This window comes from Scomber scombrus, chromosome 6 (assembly GCF_963691925.1).
Source record: "Scomber scombrus chromosome 6, fScoSco1.1, whole genome shotgun sequence".
NCBI lineage: Eukaryota > Metazoa > Chordata > Actinopteri > Scombriformes > Scombridae > Scomber > Scomber scombrus.
In genome coordinates this window covers 7,028,852-7,053,933 of record NC_084975.1, presented here as the reverse complement: position 1 = coordinate 7,053,933, position 25,082 = coordinate 7,028,852, and the positions used below count along the sequence as shown (strand labels likewise).

The 25,082-nt window shown below is 37.6% G+C and overlaps 2 protein-coding genes across 3 annotated transcripts; both read right to left on the bottom strand.

Moving 5' to 3' along the window:
* Positions 1 to 4,858: 4,858 nt before the first annotated feature.
* api5 (apoptosis inhibitor 5) lies at positions 4,859 to 15,255 on the bottom strand. Its single transcript, XM_062421348.1, is given in 15 exon segments — positions 4,859 to 5,581; positions 7,263 to 7,405; positions 7,563 to 7,608; positions 7,611 to 7,635; positions 7,932 to 7,988; positions 8,119 to 8,212; positions 8,381 to 8,562; positions 10,132 to 10,221; positions 11,126 to 11,230; positions 11,457 to 11,663; positions 12,026 to 12,177; positions 12,678 to 12,743; positions 12,992 to 13,085; positions 13,612 to 13,773; positions 14,962 to 15,255. Coding segments are annotated over 15 exon segments (1,575 nt in total). The 5' UTR covers positions 15,034 to 15,255; the 3' UTR covers positions 4,859 to 5,501.
* A 1,526-nt stretch (positions 15,256 to 16,781) lies between these two features.
* Positions 16,782 to 24,284, bottom strand: samm50 (SAMM50 sorting and assembly machinery component). Of its 2 annotated transcripts, none has more exons than XM_062420543.1 (15): positions 24,147 to 24,284; positions 22,206 to 22,316; positions 21,787 to 21,888; positions 21,595 to 21,682; positions 21,301 to 21,407; positions 20,880 to 21,010; positions 20,478 to 20,565; positions 19,582 to 19,710; positions 19,301 to 19,372; positions 19,121 to 19,207; positions 18,767 to 18,837; positions 18,566 to 18,632; positions 18,326 to 18,482; positions 17,310 to 17,451; positions 16,782 to 16,965 (listed from the first exon to the last, which is right to left on the bottom strand). In XM_062420543.1, the coding sequence occupies exons 1-15, from the start codon at positions 24,165 to 24,167 to the stop codon at positions 16,920 to 16,922; spliced, it is 1,419 nt and encodes a 472-aa protein (XP_062276527.1). In that variant the 5' UTR covers positions 24,168 to 24,284; the 3' UTR covers positions 16,782 to 16,919. The 2 variants fall into 2 exon arrangements, with proteins under 2 accessions (XP_062276527.1, XP_062276528.1); XM_062420544.1 differs by having other exon boundaries at positions 18,326 to 18,472; positions 18,565 to 18,632; positions 24,147 to 24,202.
* Positions 24,285 to 25,082: the final 798 nt, after the last annotated feature.

Sequence of the window (25,082 nt, the reverse complement as noted above, 5' to 3'; positions counted from 1 at the left end):
GGACAGCTCCATAACTCAGTGAGTACCTGGATCTCATTTATCCAAAGAATGTTGTCCTTTTTCCTTGTCCCTTAATATTTTCCTTGATCTTCATGGAAAACATCATGAGGTCCTCCAAGGATGTAAAGCTTTTTATGGGGAGAAAGTGGTCCTAAGAAAACACACCCTCAGTTTAGGCTAAATAAGTGGTTGCCTTGGGCGCCAAGTGACTGGGAAGTAGGGTTTTTTCTTTACTAACAGGCATGCATGTATAAGGTTTTGGAAATACGCACTTTTCCCTTCTCTTTTTCCTCCATTGACATACAGGTTATAATCTGGTTTGATTTTAAAAGCCAGTTTTAACCTGACAACGAGAAAACGTTACGAGCTACCTCAGGCAATGCCACCAAACCCCCCACTGAATAGAGCCTTGACCCTCTTACTTGCCTTTTTTGTCTAGAGGACTGTCAGGACTTTGTCTGGCCTGGAGGTGCCATTGTTACCTTCTGGTTTTAGTGTGAGTTCATGTCTGACTTTTGGGGACTGGAGGTACTGTTATTGCACTTTTTTTGACGGCTCCAATCTAAAATCTCACCTAGGGCACCAACATCTTCTGATCCAGCCCCACCTGAACTTACACAAGGCTGAATATGAATGTAATGCAAACTGTGTTGATGCCAAAATTGTGCATTATCTAATACAAATTGTTAAAACAGTTAACATTAGCATTTCATTTTCTTTTGAACACAACTGTCATCGCAAAATAAGACAGGAACGCAAACACTTTTTGTAACATTTAGGAAATGTGAGCAGTTCTTATAGTGGATATTGCTTATACATACTTACAGTATTTTAAGTAAAGGACTTTTTAATGGGACTCCTTGTTTTTCATCCAAGCTACTTTATTACACCATCTCTGTCCCTGAGTCTCTGTTGATTGGCAGCTTATATAGTTTATATCAGACTTTACTGGTCATTTTGATGACTATTTGGTGTGCTGCAAGGCAAACTAAAGTTGGAATGTGAGATGTTTTTCTTCTTCTCTTTATCTACATAAAGGCAGGCCTGTGTAGGTCATTTTAGATTAATTAAAATCTCAGAGTGACCGAGACTATTGTAATTGTAGTTTAATCTGAAGAAATGTGCAAATTTTAAGGATATTATAACTCCAGTCCACACACAACTGCAGGTATTCATTAACTGCTTCCAAAACCTCAAGCTCTGTTCAGGTGCTATCAGAAGGGGGGGGGGGGGGGTTACAGTATGGAGCCCTTCTATCACCACCAACACCCCCTCCTCCTCCCCCAAGGTTGGTAATAAAGTGAGGAAACCCATCGAGTTCCACCAAGTGCTTCAGGACTATTGATTTACCTTCACTTCTACTCTCACATGGACTCGTACAGTTGCTCCTTCCTTCTCTCTTTCTCTCTCTGAGGGTCGTCTTCGCTTCCTCTCCCGCTGCTGCTGCCGCCCACTCCTCCTCCACCACTTGATTATTTTCAGCTCGTGTGTGCATATATGTGTGTATATGTGTGTGTGTATATGTGTGTGTGTGTGTGTGTGTGTGCCAAGCATTGGATGGCTGGCTGGTTGGCTGGCTGGCTGGCGGGCTGGTTTGGGAAATACCTGGTCACGATCAATGAGGAGAGGGTTTATCTCGGTTGCTTACCGCCCCCTACTGTTCTGAAACGAGAACTTCAATGTAGACCTTACACGCACCATGACGCTTGTGCCAAAAGATGTACAGTACCCGTGCAAAACAAAACACACCACCAGGCTGCAATTGAGTGAAATATCAAATTATAGAAGACATTAAACAAAAAAGAAATCTTCAAATGATTATAGAGAAATGTGTGCAATATAAACACTAACCAACTGTGTCACAGATATAGAACACACACATATGAACACAAACGCAGCAACTAATGCGAAATTGGGGTGTCATCTTTCACCAAACTTAGTTAATTTAAGTAGTAATTCAGCACAATATTCGACCAACAATTAATAACTACATCAGGCTCTTAATGAGTGAATATTTTCAGAAGGAGGATATCATTTAAGAAATGTTGTTTTTCTTCTCCATCATCCTTTCTCTCTTCTCTGCATTCTGGATCACTGTGTTCCCTCCATGCGCCTTAACCCGAGCAGAAATACAAAGAGAGACAAAAAGACATCATGAAAGCTTTAAGTGACTCGTTCAGTGGGGATAAAAATAGATCTGGTTGCTCTGGGAGGAAAACCCTGGTCTGGATCGCCCTCTACAGGGGAGACTCTGCCAAAGCAAGAGGCAATCTGTGGATGGACCCAGCCAACCATACTCTCATCTTTAGGGGTATACTTTAAAACAATTTTGAATGCTGCAGCTCTCAAATTGCATAAAGAAGTCACATGCAAACTTAAATATATCATTTCATCTCATCTTTGTATTAAGAATCAGCCTTTTGTTTGGTCAAATACGTCATTTTTGTTAAGTCAATATTGAAATTGATGTCATTCATAGATCTGACAGGTAGACAAAAAGAGTTAAATTAGTTCTAAATGAATATAAAATGGATAAATTGAGCCTTTTTGCCACTACATCCCATATTTCACACATTAATTAGGTTCATTCAGCTGCTTAAGTTATGTTTCTATCATATATATATATTTAAAATAAAGGGTTTCGGCACATTTGGAGCTCCAGTATTTCAGACACTGAAGGCATCACCGAAACAAACGAACTGCACTTAAGGGATTTCATTAAGAGCAACCTCTCAATGAACGGTTTAGAGGTTTAGGGGATTCTTATCGTTTTCCTCCATGAGTTAAAATCATTAGGAGTTGCATCGCTGTGAAGCACTGCCATAGACGATTCAGAAAATTCAACAGTTTGAGCGCCCCTCCTCCTCCTCCAGAGCATCCACCTACACACACACACGTGTTTTCACATGCAGACCTGTAGCACCCACTGAGAGTTCACTGTGTATGTGTGTCTTTCTATCTTTGCGAGAACCAGTTGAGCTGAAAACCAGTGTAGTTAGGACATTTTGGCAATTTGAGGAAGCCTTAAGAAGGTTTAAGATTAAGAAGGTTAGGGTTAGAATTGGGTTTAGGTTTAGTTTAAGCATTTAGTTGTGATGGTTAAGGTTAGGAAGAAGGGCTCAGGAATGCTTTATGTCAATGAGTGTCTTCACAAGGATACAAAGACGTATGTGTCTTCTATCCTTATGAGATCAGGGTTGAGTTTAGAGATAAAATAAGACTAAATTTAGGTCATGGCTAAAGAAAAAGGAGCTAGAAAATTATACAAAATCATAAGTTAAATTTAGATTTAGCCAGGTATGAATGGACTGGATAAATTAGAAGGAGGGGTACATTTTAGTTAGGATTTGGTTGGTAAAGGGGAAAATCTTTCTCATCCAATTTACAGATTAAGAAACAGAAATGATCAACTGAGGAAAAATCACCTAAAAGACAAAGCAGTCTTAAAATTTAAAATGAAGAAATGATAAGGGGTGCATAGTAAGTTAATGACAAGCAATTTGTATTAAGTTAATGATGACATAAGTTTGGTTAGTTTTGAGGTGCAAAAGGTATCACAGTTTATAAGTGAAGGTTGAATTTATGGTTGCATTTGATCAGATAAAACCACCTGGATTAGATTCAGACAGGTTTTAAAGCTAGTATTAGAATTAGACTTAATTTAAGTTAGGGTTTAAAACAAAAAAAACATTTTTACAAAGCATTTATGGGTTAAATTTGGATTTAGGCATGTATGAATGCATTTGATGCAGGGATCAAATTTAAAGTTAGGAAATTAAAAAGGAAAAATTGAGGGAAAAACTGAAAAATTTAACACCCAATGAACAGAAAACCCAAACTGAACTATTCAAAAACATCCAAAAGATGAAAAATGCTCTTTTCTAAACTTAAAATGAGGAAACTTTACGTTAGGATTGGCTTTCAGGTCACCACATGATTAGCCATTAGTAGTGGATTAGTGGGATTTAAAAAAAAAAGGGTCTTAGGTTGAAGATGAGACAAAAACGTTTGGTTAGTTTGAGGTTTAAATAAGTTTTATATTTTAATAATCAGTAAACAGGTGGATGTAAAACCAATGACAGTTTATAATAAAAAGGGGGAAATTTATGGTTGATTTTTATAACATAAAACCCATCAGGACTATTTCAGACTTCGATATAAGTTTAAAGTTCAATCTAGGGAAGAATTTTTTATTGGTGAAATTAAAGCTGAAAGGAATGAATGTAGTCAATGGATGCTAGTCACAAGTATCATAGCATATTAAAAAAAAGAAGGGTGTTTGTGTAGGAAAACGCATGCATGACTGAACGTGAACAAAGCAAGCAGAGCGTCGACCGGGTTGTGTAAAATAAGTGTTCTAAACATGGCAGCAACTATTTATAGCCCCTTCAATTATTGAGAGCCTGATGCTACTGTTTTCTACTTCAAAGCAGACACAAAACACACACACACACACTAACTGGACTGAGGGGAAGGGGGAGGGAGGGTTGATGCAGTCATGTAGACAGCTGAGAGGCCACATTTGTATGTGTAATCTAAATGTAGATACCAGCTCCTGAGCTAAATTTACCCTCTCTTCACTCTGCTTTGGTACAGATATACTGTAGGCAAATACAAATAGAATAACAGAAGGAAACCGGGAGTGGAAAGGATGAATGAGTGGGTGTGAACGGATGGAGAGAAGTAAGAACGGGGAGAGGCAGAGAAAGGAAAGTTTGGGGAGAAAAAAAAAAGGTGTTAAAACATGCAGGTTTTGCATTCAGGGGGAAAAAGGAAATTTGAAACAGTTTAAGCGTTGCAGAGTTGCATCTTTGTCTTCATCGCAGACCAATGTGAAAAACTCTACATCGACATGGTGAAAGGTCATACTTCCATCAAGTTTATGATAAAAATCCAATTTAACAACATCATTGATTCATACAAAGTAGCAATAGTCAGCCAATTCAACTCAAAGCTCTAATAAAAAAAGAAAACAAGATTAAATAAGAAGGTAGAAAGAAATGCATTCATCAACATGTTGCAAAACAAGAGGATCATTATCTTTTTTTTTTTTTTACCTACAACAATCTGACAAAAAAAATATTTATCAGTTACAACATGGCAGTCTTTTGTTCCACAAAAATACACAGAATATTTTTTAAAAATGAAGGGGGGCAAAAAAAAAAAAACAACCCAAACATTTAAATTTACTTGAACTATTGCCTTGGCCAAGAGGGATACAGGGAGTTAATGTTGAAATGGCAGGTAGAAAAAGTCTGAGCTCATTGTCTGATGTGCTGAAGACAGGAAACCAACCCCCCCTCCCCACCTTCCTCCTCCTCCTTCAAAAAGCAGGAAAAAATGGGGGGAAAAAAAATCTGGACGTGTGAAAGTGATTGTTTGAAAGTGAAAAAGACGTGGAAACCAGTTAAAAAAAGAGCAGGTGATAAGTAGTCCGTCTTGGTACGGCAAAGATCCTGATGTGATGCAGTTCAATGAGAAATATGCACTGAGCGTGTGTCTCAGTAGATTCGGCCTCGGCTCCGGTTGCCTCTGGTTCCGAAACCTCGTCCCCGGCCGCCCCTGAAGCCACCGCGCTGCTCTGGAGTCACAGAGTGGTGAAAATAAACAATTTAGTACTGACGTACAAGTCTAGACTGACCAAAACTGAACATCAGAGCATTATCTTATTAAAAGATGTTTGACGACCAAAATAGTCATTTCATTATTAAAGAATATGCACTAAGCAGTTGAAAAATTGGGTTCTCTGGTGGACAAACGATGTAATAATGACGCTGTTTGTAATAATGACACTTAAAAGTGTAATTCACATTTCCAGGCTGTAATTTCTTGTTACTTTTTGGTTTACAATTAAGGTAATACACCATACGTGAGACAATATTGGCTGCTTTTCATCAATTTTTTTGCTTTTCATCTTTTAAAAGCAATAAAAACTGCAATAAGTTTCGTTTCATCAGCTATTATTTGTATTACTTTGTTCTTCAGTTTTGTAACGCACATTTTCAGATGAAGATTGCATCTAAAAATCTGTCTGGAGTTCCTACCATGCAACTTTAACCAGTAATCAAAGGTTTCATGCGATGTAAAGACAATGCACAGACCAGTGGCTGTCAAAGGGACACTATAAGCCGTCATACTGTTATTAAGTACTCTGTTCCCAGTAACAAATTCCCCCCTGCAGGTTCTCCTCTAAATAGCTATATACATTATTTTTGTGTCATACGATCGCCTACTCAAAGCTCTGGTGGAAGTAACATATTCAGCATTTTTTTTGAGAAGTGATGATTATAATCAATTGCTGTAGTTATTTGAATCATAAGGATCAACAATGGAGAAGTGGTTTACACTGCAGGTGCATTTTGAAAAGTTTGATGCTTTTTTGCAGTGACTGTTGCCACATGTATCAATCGAACTGCTCTGAATCCAAGCTGAGTATCAGCAAGGGCAAGCAACACACTTTTTAGAGCCATCGCTCAAGTCTGCAGATAGTCAGAAACTCAAGCTGTATGTTCTCAAATGAAGGTAAAACACCAAGTTAAAATAATCATTACTCAGCAGCAAGTAAATGAGTGGTAAGGAATTGAATATAAACATGACTTACAATCAATGAAGGGGCAGTGAGTTTAGAGTTGGGCTGTCAGTGCAACAAACATATTCAGTTGGTTGCAATATGCAACTTCACCACTAGATGCCACTAAAGACTACTTCACTGAACCTTTAATTATTTAAATTGATTAAAAATAGATATGGATGACAAATTGATCACAAAAAACACTTCTGATTATGACCCACATTAGTTATATTTTCCCCAGGGAGATCAATAAAGTTAATCTTAATTTTATATTAACAATAAATACAAATATTAAAAATCAACTTAAGTCTTTTCTTCAATGTCCATTTAAAGTTAATCTTGGTGTGGTTTATTCATTTTTTTATTTTTCTTATTCCTTTTAGCCCAAGACATCCTCTGATACTGCTGCAGTTCAACTCTGTGAAGTGTGTGTCATACTTCCTCTTCAAAAACATGCTTGTGTTATTTATCTATCCATAGTGTTGTGAAATAAATTAATGTGTAATAATCATGAAACTTCAAACCATCAATATCTATAATCGTTGCATCCCACGTCAACAAAACATTCATTTTGTTTAAAAGTGTGTTGTGTAAACAGGTGTGTAGAAAAACGTGAATGTGCTGCACAATAGTGTTTGTAAAAATTTTAAAAAAAAAATTTAAAAAAAGGGTGCGACCAAGTGCTCCTCACCATTAGTAAAATTGCCAATGGTGGCGCTGTACTTGCCGCTCGGAGGATTATAGATTTGCCGTGCGTCCCTCCGGGGCAGTGGAGAAATCTGTTTTTTTGTGCTGGCGCCAGGTCCCATTTCCTCACCTGACGGACGCTTGGGGCTACAAACAGAAAAGATAACAGTAGATGATGAGCAAATGCAATCAGGACGCTCAGCTGCTGCATGTATAGCTTCTGATGGTTAAATCAAAAAGGCGTCTCTATCCAGTCTGCATAGTAGGGAGGGAAAGTTGATGGGGGAGTGGGAGAAAAACTTACGCTACTGCCTCTGCCTTCTGGACGGGTTTCCAGGACAGAGTGACTGGAATGATGGAGGGTTGTGGAACAGATCCTGGACAGAAAATTAGGTTTAAGACACAATCCTTTTATACAAGTGAGCAGAAAAAGAAGAAACCGTATGCAGCGTAATGCAATCTAATACAGTCCTTTAGTAAATAAACCTAAATAATTAGAAACACCTTTCAATACATAATGCAACATAAGACAATTCAATAAACTACCACCACAAAATGCAGTCATAAAATGTACCACACAATTAAGCCATTAGACAACTTCTCCAGTAGTTTTTATAAAAAGTGAGCATTATAATTCTTAGATATTTACTGCACAGCTATTATCACACCGTACCTTGATGAGGACATTGATATTGTTTGTGATCTTGAGGGCCACCACTTTGATCTTGTTCTGATAAAAACACAAAAAAACTACTTTAAGCACATTAAAAAAAAGACAACATTTACATTTTGTATGCAGAAAGTGATGAAGTTTCTACATCAGCTGAGCGAGGTCAAAGTGAGGTGACAGGAGTCTTTACCTCATCCGTCTTCAGAGCGTCTCCTGTCTTGCCTTGCAGTGCTACTCGCAGCTGTCTGATGTAAACCTGCAGGCCTCTGGCAAAATACTGTAACCTGTTGAAACACAAACGGACATTCAGTTAACAGTGAAAATGACGACCAAAAGCTTTAGTGTAGATTGCGCTAAACCATTAAAAACACATAACATGCTCTAAATGACACATAATCTTATCCATTTGACTATCTGTACACTAGGAGTCTTTTTGTGTGCCGCTCCCGCACCTGATCTTAAAGTCTTTGAGGCCCTCGGCATCCACTTTCTCGAGGAGGAAGTCTGGAAGCTTCTTGCCCAGCTGGTGGAAGCCGAAGAGGAGACACTCCACATAGCTGAACTGCAGTTTGGGCTCCTCACTCGCTGAGTTTTCTCCGTTCTCCACCTCTTCTGGAGGCAAAGGCATGAACTCCTACAGAAAAATAAAAGAAAGTTAAAATTTGCAACCTTTTTTTAAATCACCATCCTTTAATGTCAAAGACCTATGATTGGAGGAGTGGACAGTGACAACCTTAATCCACAAGTACTTAATATAACAATTAGGGTTGTCTCTTTTTATTCGATATTCGACATGCCGTTAAAAAAAATCATATGCAAACTATAATTAACCCATTTGAAAATGTCACCCGTAGCGCATTAGACCATTTGTTTTTATTTTTTTGTTTGCCATCTCATCCATCAGGGGGCGCTCTAAACGTTTTGTAGGCTATAGTATGCCCCATCTTGACCCATCTTTAAATTAAGCAAACGATATGATTTGTTTAAAAAAAAAAGCAGCTGCCTTGAGCAGATAATTATAACCAAAGTCATCTGAAAAGCAGTGTCTGGAAATGTTTTGGGTTCTACGCCCTGTCTGTGTGTGTAAAATAATGTTAATTCATCTGAGGCACTAATTTAGCAGTTTCTGGATCTGGGCAGTAGGGTTTTACTTTACGGCTATTTTGGCATATGAATTTATGAATGAAGGCCTGACAGACCGCTGTGGTGCTTCTACAGGGCGGTCCTGTTAATACATTCATATTTATTGAAATGTGGTAATAATTGTTTATATTGAGCCCTGAAAATTACGCCTGAGAGCGAGAGGATGTTTATGTTTAGTATGTAAAGCTAGTGATAGTCTGGGCAGCTCTGTTGTTCTGTCCAGTAAAAACATGAAGCTTCACTTTACATTCACACAAACATGTGGCAGTACAAAGAGGACAAAGGAACTCATTTATAATTAAACTACAAGATAGCAACTATCTGCCAGGTGTGAGCTTTTGTGGCTCCTAACAGCCGAGAGGAGTGAAGGGTCAGCCATCAATGTTGTTACGTTAGGTCTTTAAGCATACAGTCATAAATGTGACCAAACAATATTAGGCTGATGGGTCCAGTAAGTTTGCAGGATTAGCTGCATACAGATACACATGGACACACACGACTAAGACTTAAGCCTGGCAGAGATAATAAACAGAGTACTGCCATAAAGCTTAAATTCTGGTGCAATGGGCTGCTGTAAGTGACTGAATGAAGCACTTTGACCCCCCTATAACTGTAAATCCACTGTTTTAAAGTTTTGCAGGTTGATTACTGCACCCTATTTTGATATTACTGATATAAGCCTATAAAAGGACATTTATTTTCCATAAAAGGCTCTCCTATTTTAAGTTTAATAGTAGTAGTAGTAGTAGTAGTAGTCCTAACATGTACGTTTTTAAAAACAGAGGCTGCTGGTTCAGATACTCAGACCAGACTAGGACAATCTGACCGAGGAAAGCAACAACAGCTACTACTGAAGTAAGCTCAGCCAAAAAAAAAGAAAAAAAAGCTATCCTCAGATTGCCAGAGTCAACAACAGAAACCTGACTGAGCCAATCAGACTCTAGGTTTGTGTTTGCAGGTCAATGTGAAGCAAGAAAACCGTGCCAATGTGTATTTTAGATTTAAGTGTATTTCCACTCTTATTTATGTGTCTGAGTGTAACAGGACAGTCTGTTCTCACCAGCAGCTTGGTAAACAGCATGTTGAGGTTGGGCTCCAGTTTATCCATGTCTCCACAGTACGGACTCATCTCAGCCAGCAGCTTCAGCACCTACACACAGAAACACACACAGCTTAGCAGATCCGCTCACACAGTGTAATGTGCATTGCTAATGAGCAACAGTGTTGCGTGGTGCAGACTAATGACCCATTAACAACATGCAGTTGGCTGACATCTCTGACAGGTGGCTGCCACGCTGACTTTGTTTACTACTACAGCCGCTCACCAAATGTCAGACATTACAAGTATCGACCTCACACCAGTGGCCATATTCATCCGCCTCTCAGGGATAGAAGTGCTGATTCAGGATAACTGAATAAATACAGGATGCTTGTCTTTTTTCTAATGGTAACACTGGTCTGAAAACTGCAACAGTGATCCTGGAGTGTTAGCTTGTCTCTTTTTTAATAAAGATAGTTACAACCTGCCCAACAGATAAGTAGAGGTCATACAGGTAATTAAAAACACGTAGATAATGACAATACCCAAGTTAAATAAAGCCCTTTCTGCACCTAATTCCAAAAGAAATATAAAAGTATAATATAATAAATTGATTATGATGAGATTACTTTATATTTTGTAACTCCTTTTGTAACCACAAACTGCACATTTTAGGCAATTAAAAAAATGCATGTGAACAACTGGTTCATGATTTAACTTCAAATATCTCACAACACAAAGTGTCCCAATGATACTGATGACAGAGCACTGTGGTATTAGCAGAAAAAAATGGTTTGATCCGTAAATATGAAAAGAAAAAGAAACACTTCTATTAAATCACTTAATTATTATTATTATTTTGTATAATCTAACAACCGTGACACCTGAGCTTCAAGTCAAGCTCTAAACCTTTCCTGTGTTTCCTTCTCTCAACACTTTCCACTACTACTATAAAAGTAAACATACCAAAGAAATAGCCTCAATCTTAAAAACAAACAAACATAACCCCACTCACCTCCAACTGAATGTCCAGCTCGGCCACAGGACTCGCCAAGGTGCTGAGGTTGGGCAGGACATGTTCGCAGAAGTAGGTGATGAAACGCGTGGAATGGACATTTTTCTACAAGATGGGAGAAAACAATTAATTCACACTTGAATTACAGTAAACCCTAAGTACTTGTTAAAAAAAATATGCCTAGAAGATGAACACATAAAAAGCTAAATTCTAAAATGAAAAAGATGAAAGCAAAAAATATAACTTAGCAAAAGAGCAGCACAACAACAACAACTTCTGTTATTTTAAAATACATTATGTGATTGGTGAAAGTGCGGCTGGTTGTACTCACAGAGAAAAGGGGCAGGGCCTGGCGTGTGCACTGCAGCAGGCGGTCTACAGTGTCAGGGTCAGCCGGGTTGAGGGCCTGCTCCAGGAACGCCTGCTCAACCACCATCTCGACCAGCTGTTGCCGCCCGTTCACTGTCTGCAGCACCCGAAGGCCTGACACCAAACGCATGAGCAGCACAAACTCCTCTCCGGTAACATCCTCCAACACCTGACAAGGTTGTAGGGAATCAAAAGCTTTTAATCTACATGTGTTTTTCCTCAGTTTAAGCACATTGTAATTAAAACGTTGGTCTTTAAAATCATGTAGTCGTAAATTAACTAGAGAGTACTGAAAGAAGATTTAATATTATTCCACATTGGCTGGAAAAATAATAAAAACTTGTAACAGACAGTCAAAACAATCAGCTTTCACTAGTAGAAACCTAAACACATCCTTATTAAGGGTCAAACCATCAGAAAGTGTGATGTAGTTTGATGTAAATTACTGTTGTCACACTCTGTCCGAGACTGAAAAAGGTAATTCATTAATTATCAAAGACCACTAATCAAGCCTATGCACTATATACTAACCTTCTTTGTCTCTGTAAAGACGTACTCCTCTACCTCCTTGGTCATTACATCTTCTGTGAAAGTCTTCAGCTTGGTTGACAGAAACTTGATGGCCCTTTCCCGCACTATGTCCTCTCCCTGCAAGATCTGAGAGAAGAGGCCCCCGAGAGTACCTGGACAACAAAAGAGAGTTGGAGAGGAGTGAATCAACACATGTTTATAATCCAATCATCAGTTCCAGAAGGTAGAAAAACCCAAAAGACAAACAGGATTACATGATATTTTAGACCCAGTCCTAAATATTATGAGAGGTTATTTCCAAAATGCAATAATCTCCTTCAGATGAGGATGATGTTGGGTGAGGAAACTCACAAAGGTTTATGTATAAAACAATGTGAGCTGTTACTAAAAGAAAGGAAAGAAAAGAAAAACAGGCCTAACTAAATCCTGTTTCATATTACAAATGACAGCAGCCCCTGATAAAACACAGGTTACAACAAAACCTCACAACAGGAAGGGGGAAGGAGTCTCACTTTGGGATTAGCACCACAGAGTGGGAGAGTAAGACTTTTTTTTAGGTGTCCTTCTCCAACACAGCTCTGAACCGGGCTGATTGAGTGGCGAGAAAACACGAGTATTGTCTGGTTCATCAGCTGAAGAAAGCAGTACTCACCTTTAGCATCTATCTTGAAGATGGAAATAAGTGCTGCATTCACTTGGTTGAACTCTGCTGTGTCATCTGAAAACAAAAAGAAAATATAGACTTCAGTTGACAATATTAAAATGTTTATTTAATATTACTATACAACTATGATGATGTTCTGACTGACAGTGCCTGAAAACTACACACAACAGATCACAGCCATACAATAACTATATTTATAGTATAATCCACTCCGGTCAGTGAGTTTGTCCAGTACAACAAATACATTCCCCACAAAAAGGACAAAAAAGTATGTTCAGTGTTCAGCTTGAGGCATTTTGTACCTGTCTGGAGGAGCTGGGTGAGAATATCTGCAACCCTGACGATGTTCTCGCCAGTTGCAAACCGCGGCAGCTCCTTGATGGCATGTCGTCGAATCTGGAAAAGGACAAACATCAATGTTTGTTATCAAAAGGTGTAACAGGCTGAGAGATGTATCAAACACACCCTGAGCAAACAGAACATAAAACATGCAGAAATACATCATCTTTGACTGTTTTACACCTCTATACAGAGCTGATTGCCTTGATAGCAAATTGTTGCCACACATCTTAAATTTAGTTTAATTATTGTAGACTTTGAGGCTGAGACCAACCTACAAGCAGTCTCAATACATTAATGTATTTTTTAAATCTAGGGATAGTGATGTCTCTAAGCTTTTCTGTCGTTTAAGAAAAATAAACCTGTCAATCTAACAAAATACATATTTTATTGTGCTTTTCAGTTATGTCAGGCACAAACAAAAAACATCCATCACAACAGAAAACGATCAATCATATGCTCTGAAATTTCATAATGTACAGATTTCTAAATAAACCGGATCCATGCAGTCAGGGCAGTGAACCATGATACTGATACAGGAGGACAGAAACTCCAATGTTTATTTAGGGTAATTAATACTCACAGACACATCATCATCTTCACAGAGATCAAGCTGGGCGTTAATGGCTGCATCTGCCAATTCTGGGAAGCTGTTGAAGAACTTGGGAATAAACTGTGCTGCCAGCCGCTTCTCCTTGGCGCCACCCTTCACGCCATCCAGGATGACTTGGTAGGCGTCTTTGTGCTGAAGAACGAAAGAAACATGTCAGTAAACAACAACAACAGCATCTCACATTATTATGTAGTGTGAGTTTCAGTTTCAAAATAAGTCAGCTAAATGTCATGATGCTTTCACAGAAACAGGTTAGCCTTTAAAAAATGTCTGTCCTAAAACAATAGTTGGACGCCCATGTGTCCAAAGAAAAATGTTTTCTTCATTGTAATCATTCCTCCTGTTCATACTGGCTATTTAAAGATCCCCTACTAATGTGCTTTCAATGCAACGGATGGGGCCCAAAATCCAGAGTGTGACCACACAGTCATTTAGTGCAAAAATGCATTTAAACATTTAACCGAAGCTTTTATATCTGTGTTTCCTCAGACACTGTTTCCTCCGCCATCTGGGGTGCAAGGGAAGGGCAGTAACAAAAAGAGGGACTCTGGCACTAAAATGACAATAATGTGGAAATATATCTACTAGATAAGACTAATTAGGACGACTGGCGCTTCATATTAGCTTCAAATAAACTTTAAAATACATTTTTGTACAGACGAAGGACTGTGCCCCCCCATCACTTACACTGTAAGTACACTATGAAGGAATCATCTAATGGCTTGTATGAAAAGGAGGAATGATTACCGCAAGAAAACCCCTATTTCAAAGTTAATTTAGATACCTCACTATTGTTTTAAGACAGGTTTGGAAAAACCTTGAACCTTTTTTCCTTTACTAGAGGGTTTAACCTGTTCACCTGGTTGTGTGGAAACCCTCACCACAGGAAGGTAAGACTGGGGACACACTGATACATAGAAGTAGAACCGGTTTAAAAACATATAATCTGTGGCTGTGGATTAGTTTGATACCTTTAGATGGGAGACAACAAATATATCAGAAGAGCTGCAAAAAAAAGCTAGGGGATGTGGAGTTCACTAAAGCGGAAATATGCATCCAAGCTGCAGTATGTTAACATGCATTATTTTTTTGTTATATGTGTAGAGTTTCATTGTCCTACTGTGCTCTCTATGGTTGAATCTCAGGGTCACGTTAGTGCCGCCTAATGAGTCTAGATGCTAACTCGCCATTAGCTTAGCACGCTAACAACAATATTACGTAAGTCTGCAGCTATGAACGACAGTGGCGGGTAAACTGCGATGTTTAAACTTAGCAAAATAGCTTTAAAATGAACACACTGGCGGCTCTTTATATATTTACCTGGCTGAGGTTGTCCTTAGCATCAGCAAGGACCCCGTAGCTCCGGTACAGATCCTCGATGGTGACCGCCATCAGCGTGCCTGCCGTTCAGATAACACCGCCGATTAAAAACCGCACAACAACCAATCCACCCCTTTGCGTCGCTTTGGCTCCGTTTCAAACAACAGTAGCAATTAAAAAACACTGTATTAAGGATGAATATGTCCTGTTGAAATAGAGGAACGGGGTGAAGAAACGTGGAGAAGCCTGTGAATGAAACCCCCGCACCGTCCGTCTTCCCGCAGCAATCCTCTATGAACGTGCTGAGGCTAAGTGGCTACGGAACAATGAGCGCAGCGCATGCGCAGAGTGAGCGAATCGCAGTAGAGAACGTCGTAAAGCATGTGACGTTGGGGTGCGCGGTACTGGCTGCGCAGTAAAATCACTCACACACGTATGACGTAGTGGTATAAAAAACAACAACATGTAAACAACAAACAGTTTCTAGAAATAAAGAAAAAAAACTAAATGTATATGAGCCCCACCTTATATTATTTGTTTTAACTTTATTTATTTACATTATGTTCTTATTATTTTTCATTGTTATTTACACTGCTTTTGGTAAGACGTCACATTAGTCTGACATTAAAGAGACAACCTTTCACACTGATAACATCACAACTCTAAATATAAACATGTTCGTTTATGTGTCTGAAACAGTGAAGGAAGAAATACTCAGATCCTTTAATTTAGCAAAAGTACATAAGTATTATGAGTGATGTTGTATGCAGTATTACAGTAAAAGTAGTGGTTTGGTCTCTCTGACTGATATATTATTATATATATATGACATCATTAGATTATTAATAGTGAAGCATCAGTGTTAGAGCAGCATGTTACTGTTGTAGCATCCAAGAGTGAAGGAGGACTTTAAGAAACTGACAGTCCCTAAAATTGTCTTTCTTTTGGGTCATTTCTCATTGAGACTTACATGCAGTAACCCAATGCTAAATTAAGATATCCTCAACAGCCAACTGAAAGAGCTTGTCATATATGAAAAACAGTTTCAGTCTATTAATAGGTTTTTAATCTCTGTTTCATGATCTTATTCTTTTCGATCATGGATGTCATAATAGTTTGCATATGAAATTTGAATAAAGTTTGAACTGTGATGCAGTGTAAACAGTCATAAATCTCATGTTATATGCTAAGGCCTACAAGTTACCATCAAGTACAGCACACGAGATGGCAGCTTTAGTGTATTTTGCACCGAGAGCAAGAAACCAACTAGTATTCATGCACTATCTGGTTCTAAGTTTTCTGTATGTCAGTTTGTAGTAATTTGATGAAACACGCCTTTTTTATTTTAAATGAAAAAGCACCATTTGAACACATTATACTAACTTAGTTAAAAAATGTTTTACAGCTAGATTTGAACATGGAGCCACATGATTGTGAAAAAATACAAAACCCATATGATTTTGCTTGTACTTTTAGTGGCACACATTTCCAAGTATTGAAATTAGCAAAACGCAACTGACCCACAGTGACCCTAGTTTGGGTTTTTTTGCGACTCTGGAGGCTTCCGGCTCATTCAGCAGATAAAAAGTTAACTGATGTTTCTTTATCTACATCATTGATAACTATTTGTCTCCACCTTGTGGCTGACTCAGGGTCGCCAAACACAGACTGAGCAACAACTTCTTCAGCTTCACTTGACAAACTATACTCTATACACAATAATGTGACTCGAGGAAAAGAGTATAGTGAGTTTCAATATGAGTTAAATGACAACTCTGTCAACCTTCAACAGCAAATAACAAGAAACATCAAAATGAAAAGTCGGTGCAAACACTTTTATTTAACTTACTAGTCGCCACAACAATTCTGTACAACCAATTTCCCCCATTCAATACAATGTTTCTGGCATAAAGCTCATGATGAAACACGAGGAAGCTCCGGATCTAAGAAATATGGCTTCACAGGAATCTGATTCCTGCTCCAAACTGGAACCCATCACATATCCTGAAAGGAGAGAAGAAAATCAATTAAAATCATCATCTGAACAAACAAGTAATCTGATTATTTTTAGTGCATGGAAGGGGAAAGCTCACAATGGGTGTGTGCTTTTTGAAAGACTGAACATGCAAGTAAAGTGTGAACAATGTGTTACATGACTTTGATTATTTTGGCTAGTTAATTTGTTTTCCAACTGATGTTTTTCTGGTGGACTCAATGTGATTGTTTGGTTTAAATCTGTATTTGATGGCAGCATTATCACAAAGTCTAAATAAACCAGTTTAATGAGCAACACACCAGACTCTATTTAAACCACACCAAACAGATTAAGATGTGAGAGTAAACTCTACCTGTCTCCACTCTGGACTCCCATGGGAATGCAGTAATTCAGCTCCAGCCTGGCAATGTTACCCAGACGCAATACGATGCCCAGTCCATATGACCAACGGATGCACTCTGCCAGTTTCTTTAAATGTGCTCGTGGCCCCTCCCCTGAGAAAAAGAAGCAGGCAGAAGACAAGTTGACCAATATCCAAAATCTGAACCAGATTTAAGTCACATAGAAATCCTAATTGATCCAATCCTAATCATCTGAATCTGGACATACAGTACATTACATGTCCTATATCTGGTCAATAAAACATTAATATGGAGGCAAATCACTGCCAAAATTTGAATTGTATCAGCCAGTGATACAAAAAAAAGAAATTAAATCATTATTAAATACTTAATGTTGAAATTCTCAATTGTCACTTTCAAGCTGTGCATTTTCAAAAACTTTATTTCCTGTACATATTTCTTTTAGGTTTCTCAAATCCTATTCAAAAGCTACATTCAAGTTGCTAGCTCTATTTCAATAATAATCCAAAAATTCATCAAGTGAAAATCTCTGGTTGCTCAAATACACTTAGTCAAATTAAGACACTAAAATTCAGATCTAAAGATATGGGACACCAAGGAAACACAATCGAGCCATAACACCTTGTGCAGTTTTTACTGAAATAGAACAACTTGAATATATATTTTGAATGTTAGGCACCTGAATTTTGTATCTGAATTTGATAACTCTAAAATAAATATATATTGAAAATAAAGTTTTTGAAATTGCATAACTTGTAAGTGACTATTGAGAACCAACAATTCAGATAGATGGTTATAAAAATCAAATAGTGAGAGAGATAGATAGAGTCAAATATTTCAGTGCAATGTTTTGTGCATTTCAACATTAAGTATTCAGTAAAGATTCAATTTCAAATTTTGGTATTTGGCTGCTGATATAATTAAACTTTTATGGCAGTGATTTGCTTCCACTCATGAACTCTTGACTGACATTACATGGCCACTTACTCTGTTTTCAACTACTCACCATAGTTGAGGTTACAAAGGTTTCCGGCATTGAGGAAGAAGTGTGTTCGAAAGAGGTCACCAAAGCCCCCCTTTCCCGGCCTGAAGGGTAGAGGAGTATAGAGATGGAGGCCTCCAGCCCAGTAGGCCTCTCCTCCCAGGTAGTCACCTGTCATACCAGTAATACCAGCACACAAGCGTTCAATTAACCACAAAACTCCAGTCTTCTTACCAAACCACTCAGCCAAGTTAATGTCTCACCTTCACTCTGTGGGCCCATACTGTACATACTGAATCCTCTGATACTGGTGGGGCCGCCCAGGTAGAACCTAGAGGGGCGGACAAAGAAACACAGAACATAGAATATGTAATATAGACTGATTAAGTTGATAACTGATAGTTGTATGAGTATAATTAGCAGCTCTAGACAGACGACTAGGCAGCAACACCTTGATTTCTCTACCTGTCTGCTATGCTTGTCGGCTTTTCACCAATTGGCAGGAGTAAACCTCCCCACATTGAGGCAGAAAGGACCTGGAAGATACATTTAGGTTTGGTTTTGGTCAAGTAAATCAAAATGTATGCAGTGCTAAAGAAGAAATACACTGAGGTTTGTGGAAATTAGTTTGTTAGACGGCCGATTTTCTTTTCTTTTATAGGCTGGTTGCACAAAAACGTTCATTCATTACATAGCACTTAATTGTTCCACATAACTAATCTTAAAGTTGTGCTTTGGACATGTAAAAGTTTGCTGTGGTCAGTGACTTTCAATTATATCATTGTCTAAATTGCTCAAATGTGAAGTGCACAATCTCACCGAGTCCCAGAAGAGTGTTTTGTTCAGCTGGATCTCAAAGTCCTCCTTCAAGAAACTGGCATCTCCACCAGTGTAACCAGCGAGCTCCTACAAAACCACAACACAAAACATCAACCAGGTCCACAAGATCAGTCATAATGTATTTAAAAAGCTTATGATGCGTAGTGATCAACAACAAACCTGATGGATCTTCAACAGGCCACCTTTCTTGGGAATAATGGAGGAGTTTCTGGTGTCGATGACCATGGCATGCTGAAGAAATTCAACATAATTAAAATCTACCATTCACTAATCGCTCCATGTCACACAATGTTGTCAGCAAAGAATTTAAAAACCCCAAATTAAGCACTGAATAACAGTTTTGATATGAACACACTGATTAAAACACAGCTTTGTGAAACACTGCAGCTCATTCAAAGCATGCAGTCAAATCTTGAATGTAAAATACAGAAGGCAAATACCGAAAGGGAAGACTTGAGAGAATGGCCACTTTCCTCCCGGACGGCAAAAGAGGCGGTGCGAGCCAGACAACCCAGCTCTCGCCACACCCCCTCCCACTTCAGGGTTTGGCTGGTCTTCCACAGAGGGAACTGAGGATAGATGACAACAGCAGACATTTAAAACTAAGTACAAAACAGCACATGTGGAAATATGTGAGTCTGGTTGATAAGGACTATTTTTATGCTCCACCTTCAGATCATTTCACTGTGGTATATCATCAATTTGGGATGTTCATTACACTCTATGACTCTATTTGTAGATAAAGAATTTGCTTTTGCTGTTCCCGCTTTCACATAATGTTTGTGCATTTATCTCTCCTTCAACATAGCCACCTCTATCTATTTCAACCTTTAAATAAAATGCAGACTTTCTATGCAGCAATTAACAGCTAAAACTGCAGAAAATAAACCACTGTTAGGCTGTGACACATCTGTATCTAGCATCAATTTTGCTTATACAAATCTCATGCAGTACATGAGCATATAGTAGCCACTGTTTGTGACACAGCAACTGTTGTTTCCTCACAACATGAAGCTCTGTGAAGGTCTGTGAAAGACGTCTATTAGTAACGCCTCTTTCACTGTGGATTTCCACATGAATGATTGTTGATTAGAATTACAATAAGGACCATTAGTCTGAAAGAAAGTCCAAACTCCAAACTAGGGGTCTTCCTTCAGCCAAAAACTGGACTTGAAGGTCCCTATCAGAACATTTTGATGCTTTCTCTCATGATTCACTTCAGCTCATTTTCTAATATTAGAATATCATAAAAACAGCATATTTAAGAAAAGAGTTAAAAAATGTTAATTGCACAAAAGGTGAACAAATAGACACATGAATAGGAATAAGTATTTACGCTGAATTCTCCAGAGATGCCTCGATCAGTCTCTCTCAGTGAACTCCATGGAAACTGGCCTGTTACATTGTACGCGTTGAGTGTGATACTGAACGTGAAAAAAGAAAAGAAGAAACGTCAACCCCCTGCCAGGATGTTTATCTATACTGCATAAATTAGTCAAGCATTAACATCCTAATGATAAAGCTCAAGTACCAAATGTGTGCCACTATAACCACCATGCCAGCAAGGGCAGTAATTAAACAGATTAATGTAATCCTAATTAAATAATTGATAACAGCATTCATGTATTCTCCTCACATATGGATGATATTATTTTTAACTTAAATAGTAAAGAAATATTTCATTTTTAGAAAATTAGATCTCAAGACTATTTTTTTATGAAGTTGTCTAAAATCTTACTTGCGTTCAAAGTGTCCTGGTTGGGGTTTGAAAAAGGACAGGCCGTAGGATGTCTCTTTAGTGCCGTAGGAGAACTGGAAGGTCATTTTCTCTGCCCGACCAAGTACGTTAGGTAACTTCACGCCCAGTACCTGTAATTTAAGTGGGAGAGCTGATTAGGGTTTTTTCCTCTTTAGATTCATTCTGCTTTAAATGGCAACCAAATTAATAAACAACATCTAACATAAAATTAATTTCAACTGAATTTGTCTAAGAACTAAAAAACACAAACACATTTGAGTTAAAGCAGAGTACTGCAAACTTTAGTGGAAGGCAACATTGAACCCATTTTACTGAAGACAGAACAACATTATAATTGGATCTAAAACAACATCTGGCCTATTGAAAATTGGATGTTGACATGGGACATCTTGACGCTTACCATACTTCCTTCATTGTTTCCAACCATAGTGTTGTAGCTGCCCGTCATCCGTCTCAGCTCGATGACCTCAAAGGTCACGTCGAGGCCGTTGGGAAGAGCATCCTCACCTTAGCAACAGAAAATAGATGTTAGTAACATCAACTGTTTTAAAATGACACAGATATCTAATTTGATGATGTGTGTAAGAGACGGTTAGTAGCTGGATTTCAGTCATTTGTAGGAGTATTCACGACATGCCTACATATATTCATAAGAACATTATTTTTCTAAACAGTGCAGTGATTGACAGATTACCTCGGGACGTGTCAATAACAACTTCAACTTTTCTGAAAATACCGAGACGTAGCAGCTTTTGTCGGGCTTCATGGGACCTTCTCATCACCTAAAAGAACACAGTGAACCTCGTTTTAAAGTCAGTAATGACAACTCACTTAATAACAAGTACGAGCTGTGTGTATTGGTATCACTGCGTTTACGTGCACCTACATCAATTAAATTTTTTGCCCGGAAAACTTCTGCGATTTCATACGTCAGCAGGTCCTCTTTGGTTCTCCCAAGCCCGTCTATGTGCACTTTTTGGACAACAACCTGGAAATCAGGAAACACACAGAACATCAAGGATGTAAAAAAAATATTTTAAAAAATGTTATGAGTTTTTGGGTCGCATTTTTACTCCAGTAAACCTGCACTTGGCTACCTTTTCAGTTTGTGCTTTTTTCTCGATAATTTAATTTCAATCAAAAGCAATCTAAAAAGAAGCTATTTAAAATGTAATTTAAAATGTTAAATGTGATATTGATATGAGACTATAAAACCCTTTAATCCATGTCTAGAGACAGGTGCAAGATGAATGTAACCTAGTGAGAGTCTTGTGTAATAACTATGTGAAATAACACAGCTCTTACATCCTTGTTTTCAAGAATTTCTTGATTTGGATGCTGCTCGATGTCGGGAGCCTCGATGTCGTCAGCGTGAACTCCCAGCTCAGGCCCTTGCATGGGCAGAGGGTCCAGGCTCTGCAACACAAAGTAAGAGAAACAAAACCCATCACAATCAAAGAACACACTTTGTTTAAACAACCAGATAAAACAGCATGGTGAATTCGTTAAAACTTAATAAGGCACTACAAGATAAGAGCCGTAGAAACCACCAGGGACACAGAGGTCATGTTCTTAGAAATATTTCAGAAAACTCTGGGGGTTAAAAATGAATTGGACAGGTTTTATTCTAACCTCTTTTTTTCTTTGTTTTTAAGCTAAACAAGTAATAATTTATATTTTAAGAAATGTATTTATTTAGTATTCTCCATCACAAATGAATGAATGGCAGCAGACTAGAGATGCAATTAATGATTATTTTGTATTATCAATGAGTCTGCAAGTTACTTTCCTGGAATAATAAATGTAATATTTGGTCTAATGTGACATCTTCAAATGTCTTGTTTTGAACAAACATAGAGGCTTAAATCTTTTGTCATTTTTAGTTGGTAAGATAGCATAAACAATGAAACACTTATAAAAATACCCTTTTTTTATGATAGTTTCTGATAAATAGATTGTGTCAGCTGTAAACCACACCTTAATGTACACAGGTAAAAATAAAACATAATTCAGCTGTTTAATGTATGAATTAATACAATCTTTTGTGTTTAAAGTAAAACCTTAAAGTTAATTAAGTATTCATTCATTTTATCTGTTGACTGGTAGAAAAATAAAATCTATAAACCTTTTTGTCTTTACTTAAAGGACATCTTCACAATTTGCACATGATGCCCATATGAACCTCACTGTCATCATTCCTCCTGTTCACACTGACTATTATCAGATTTGTGTGATGGAGGCCAAAATCCATAATGTGTCCACACAGTTATTATGTGCAAAAAATGTGTTATTAAGTTGATGTGAAGCTTATATGAGGCTTCAGCAGTCTCAAACTTAGTCATATCAAGTGGATATCTGACACATTTACAGTCTTTTTATAGCATCAAATTCCCTCTTTGTGTTTCCTCAGACAGGGTTTCCCTTTTGGGGTGTGGTGGAAGAATAGTAACAAAAAGAGGGACTTGGGCACCAAAAAGACTAACGCTGAAAGATATCTAATTGATTTGACTCATTTGGACAAAACTGAAGCTTTATATTAGCTTCAGATAAACTTTTAATACATTTATGGCACAGGAGGAGGACTGTGGATGTTGTCCCTCATCACTTACATTGTAAGTGCATTATAAAGGGACCTTCAGTATGAACATGAGGAAAGATTACAGCAGTTTAATGTTCATTTGGGCATCTGAATTAGGTTTTAAGACACACTTGAAAAAATGTGAACCTTTCCTTTAAAAAACAGACTGTATTTTAGAGGGAAAATTCTTTTTACACTCAGTTTCAATCATTTAACCATAATAACAAGCAGCAACATTAACCTATCCATTCAGCTACTTTTTTTTTTTTACTTGTCTGACATCATTTTAACCCATTTTGTCAGTTTATAAGCCCCATATATGACATCAGCATTTCTTAAAGCCCTATACGAGATCATCGGATAGGAATAAACTAATAAGCACACTGGTATTAAGCAGTATTAATCGTGCTGTATAAACGCTGACTGCAGTGAATGGAGCATCTTATTACACGCAGCACACACACTGTCTTATTTATAGTATAGAGATTTTTAAAAAACGACCACATTTGACAAGAAATTCATTCAGTATCTTCTCACAGAGCCTCGTGAAACATAGTTGTATTGCATGTACAGTATGTTTGGGCCTTTTTTTTTTTGCAGCACTCAGTCAGATAACTCAACAGAGAGGTCAAAGTCGCAGCTGAACCGACTACGGCGCTTTTTCTTACCCGGGCGTGGACGGTGCCCATGCTGAGCTCCGCAGGACGCTGTCCCGGTAAATATGTGAGAAAACCTTTAGGTGGGAAAAAACAGAAACTAATTTAACCTACAAGTAACCGGAGGAAGGCGAAGGAGCTCCCTATAAGGAGGCTGCAGCCATGTCACTTCCTGATTCTGACCACGCCCACCACAGAGGGAGTGTTCAACACCCCGATGGTGCAATAATGATATTATAATAATCATAATAAAGGTAAAATTACACAGATTTTTATACCCTTTGAGTGTCGTTTTTAAGCTGCAGTGGAAAGCTTTTTTATTTCTTTTCCTTTTTATTTGATGATTATTTTTTAAAGCTGCTGATTGAGGTTGCAAATGGGAAATGGAGTGATTTATTTTATTGGTTTAGTCTGTTTTTGTCTCTTTTAAATGTATGTATCTGGTGGTTTTTGTATGTTTTTTCCTGTAAAGATGTATGTTGTTATTTTGTTATTTGTTTTTGTGGTTGAAGGTTATGTATTGTTGTTTTATGTACATGTTTGTGTCTTGTCTTTGTGCCCTTATGTCTAATAAATAAATTAAGATACAGAATACTAAAAATGAATAAAATCTAAAAATGAAATAAAAATGTTAAAAAAAAAAAATGTACAAAATAAATGCATATAACTATTTACTACTGATATTACCATATTAAATTATATGATTATTTCATTTATATTATCATGCTTTTATTTTATTATTTATCGCCATCAAGTACGACTGCTACCACTAATAATAATAATAATAATAATAATAATATGTATTTGTAAATAATTAAACATTTAAAAAATATATTAAATTAAATTAAAAGCTATTTCATTTTGTATACAGATAGTTCAGATGCAGATTTTATCTTTTATCTTTTTTTTATCAATTTAAAAAGTTATTGGCACTATTAACTATAAACA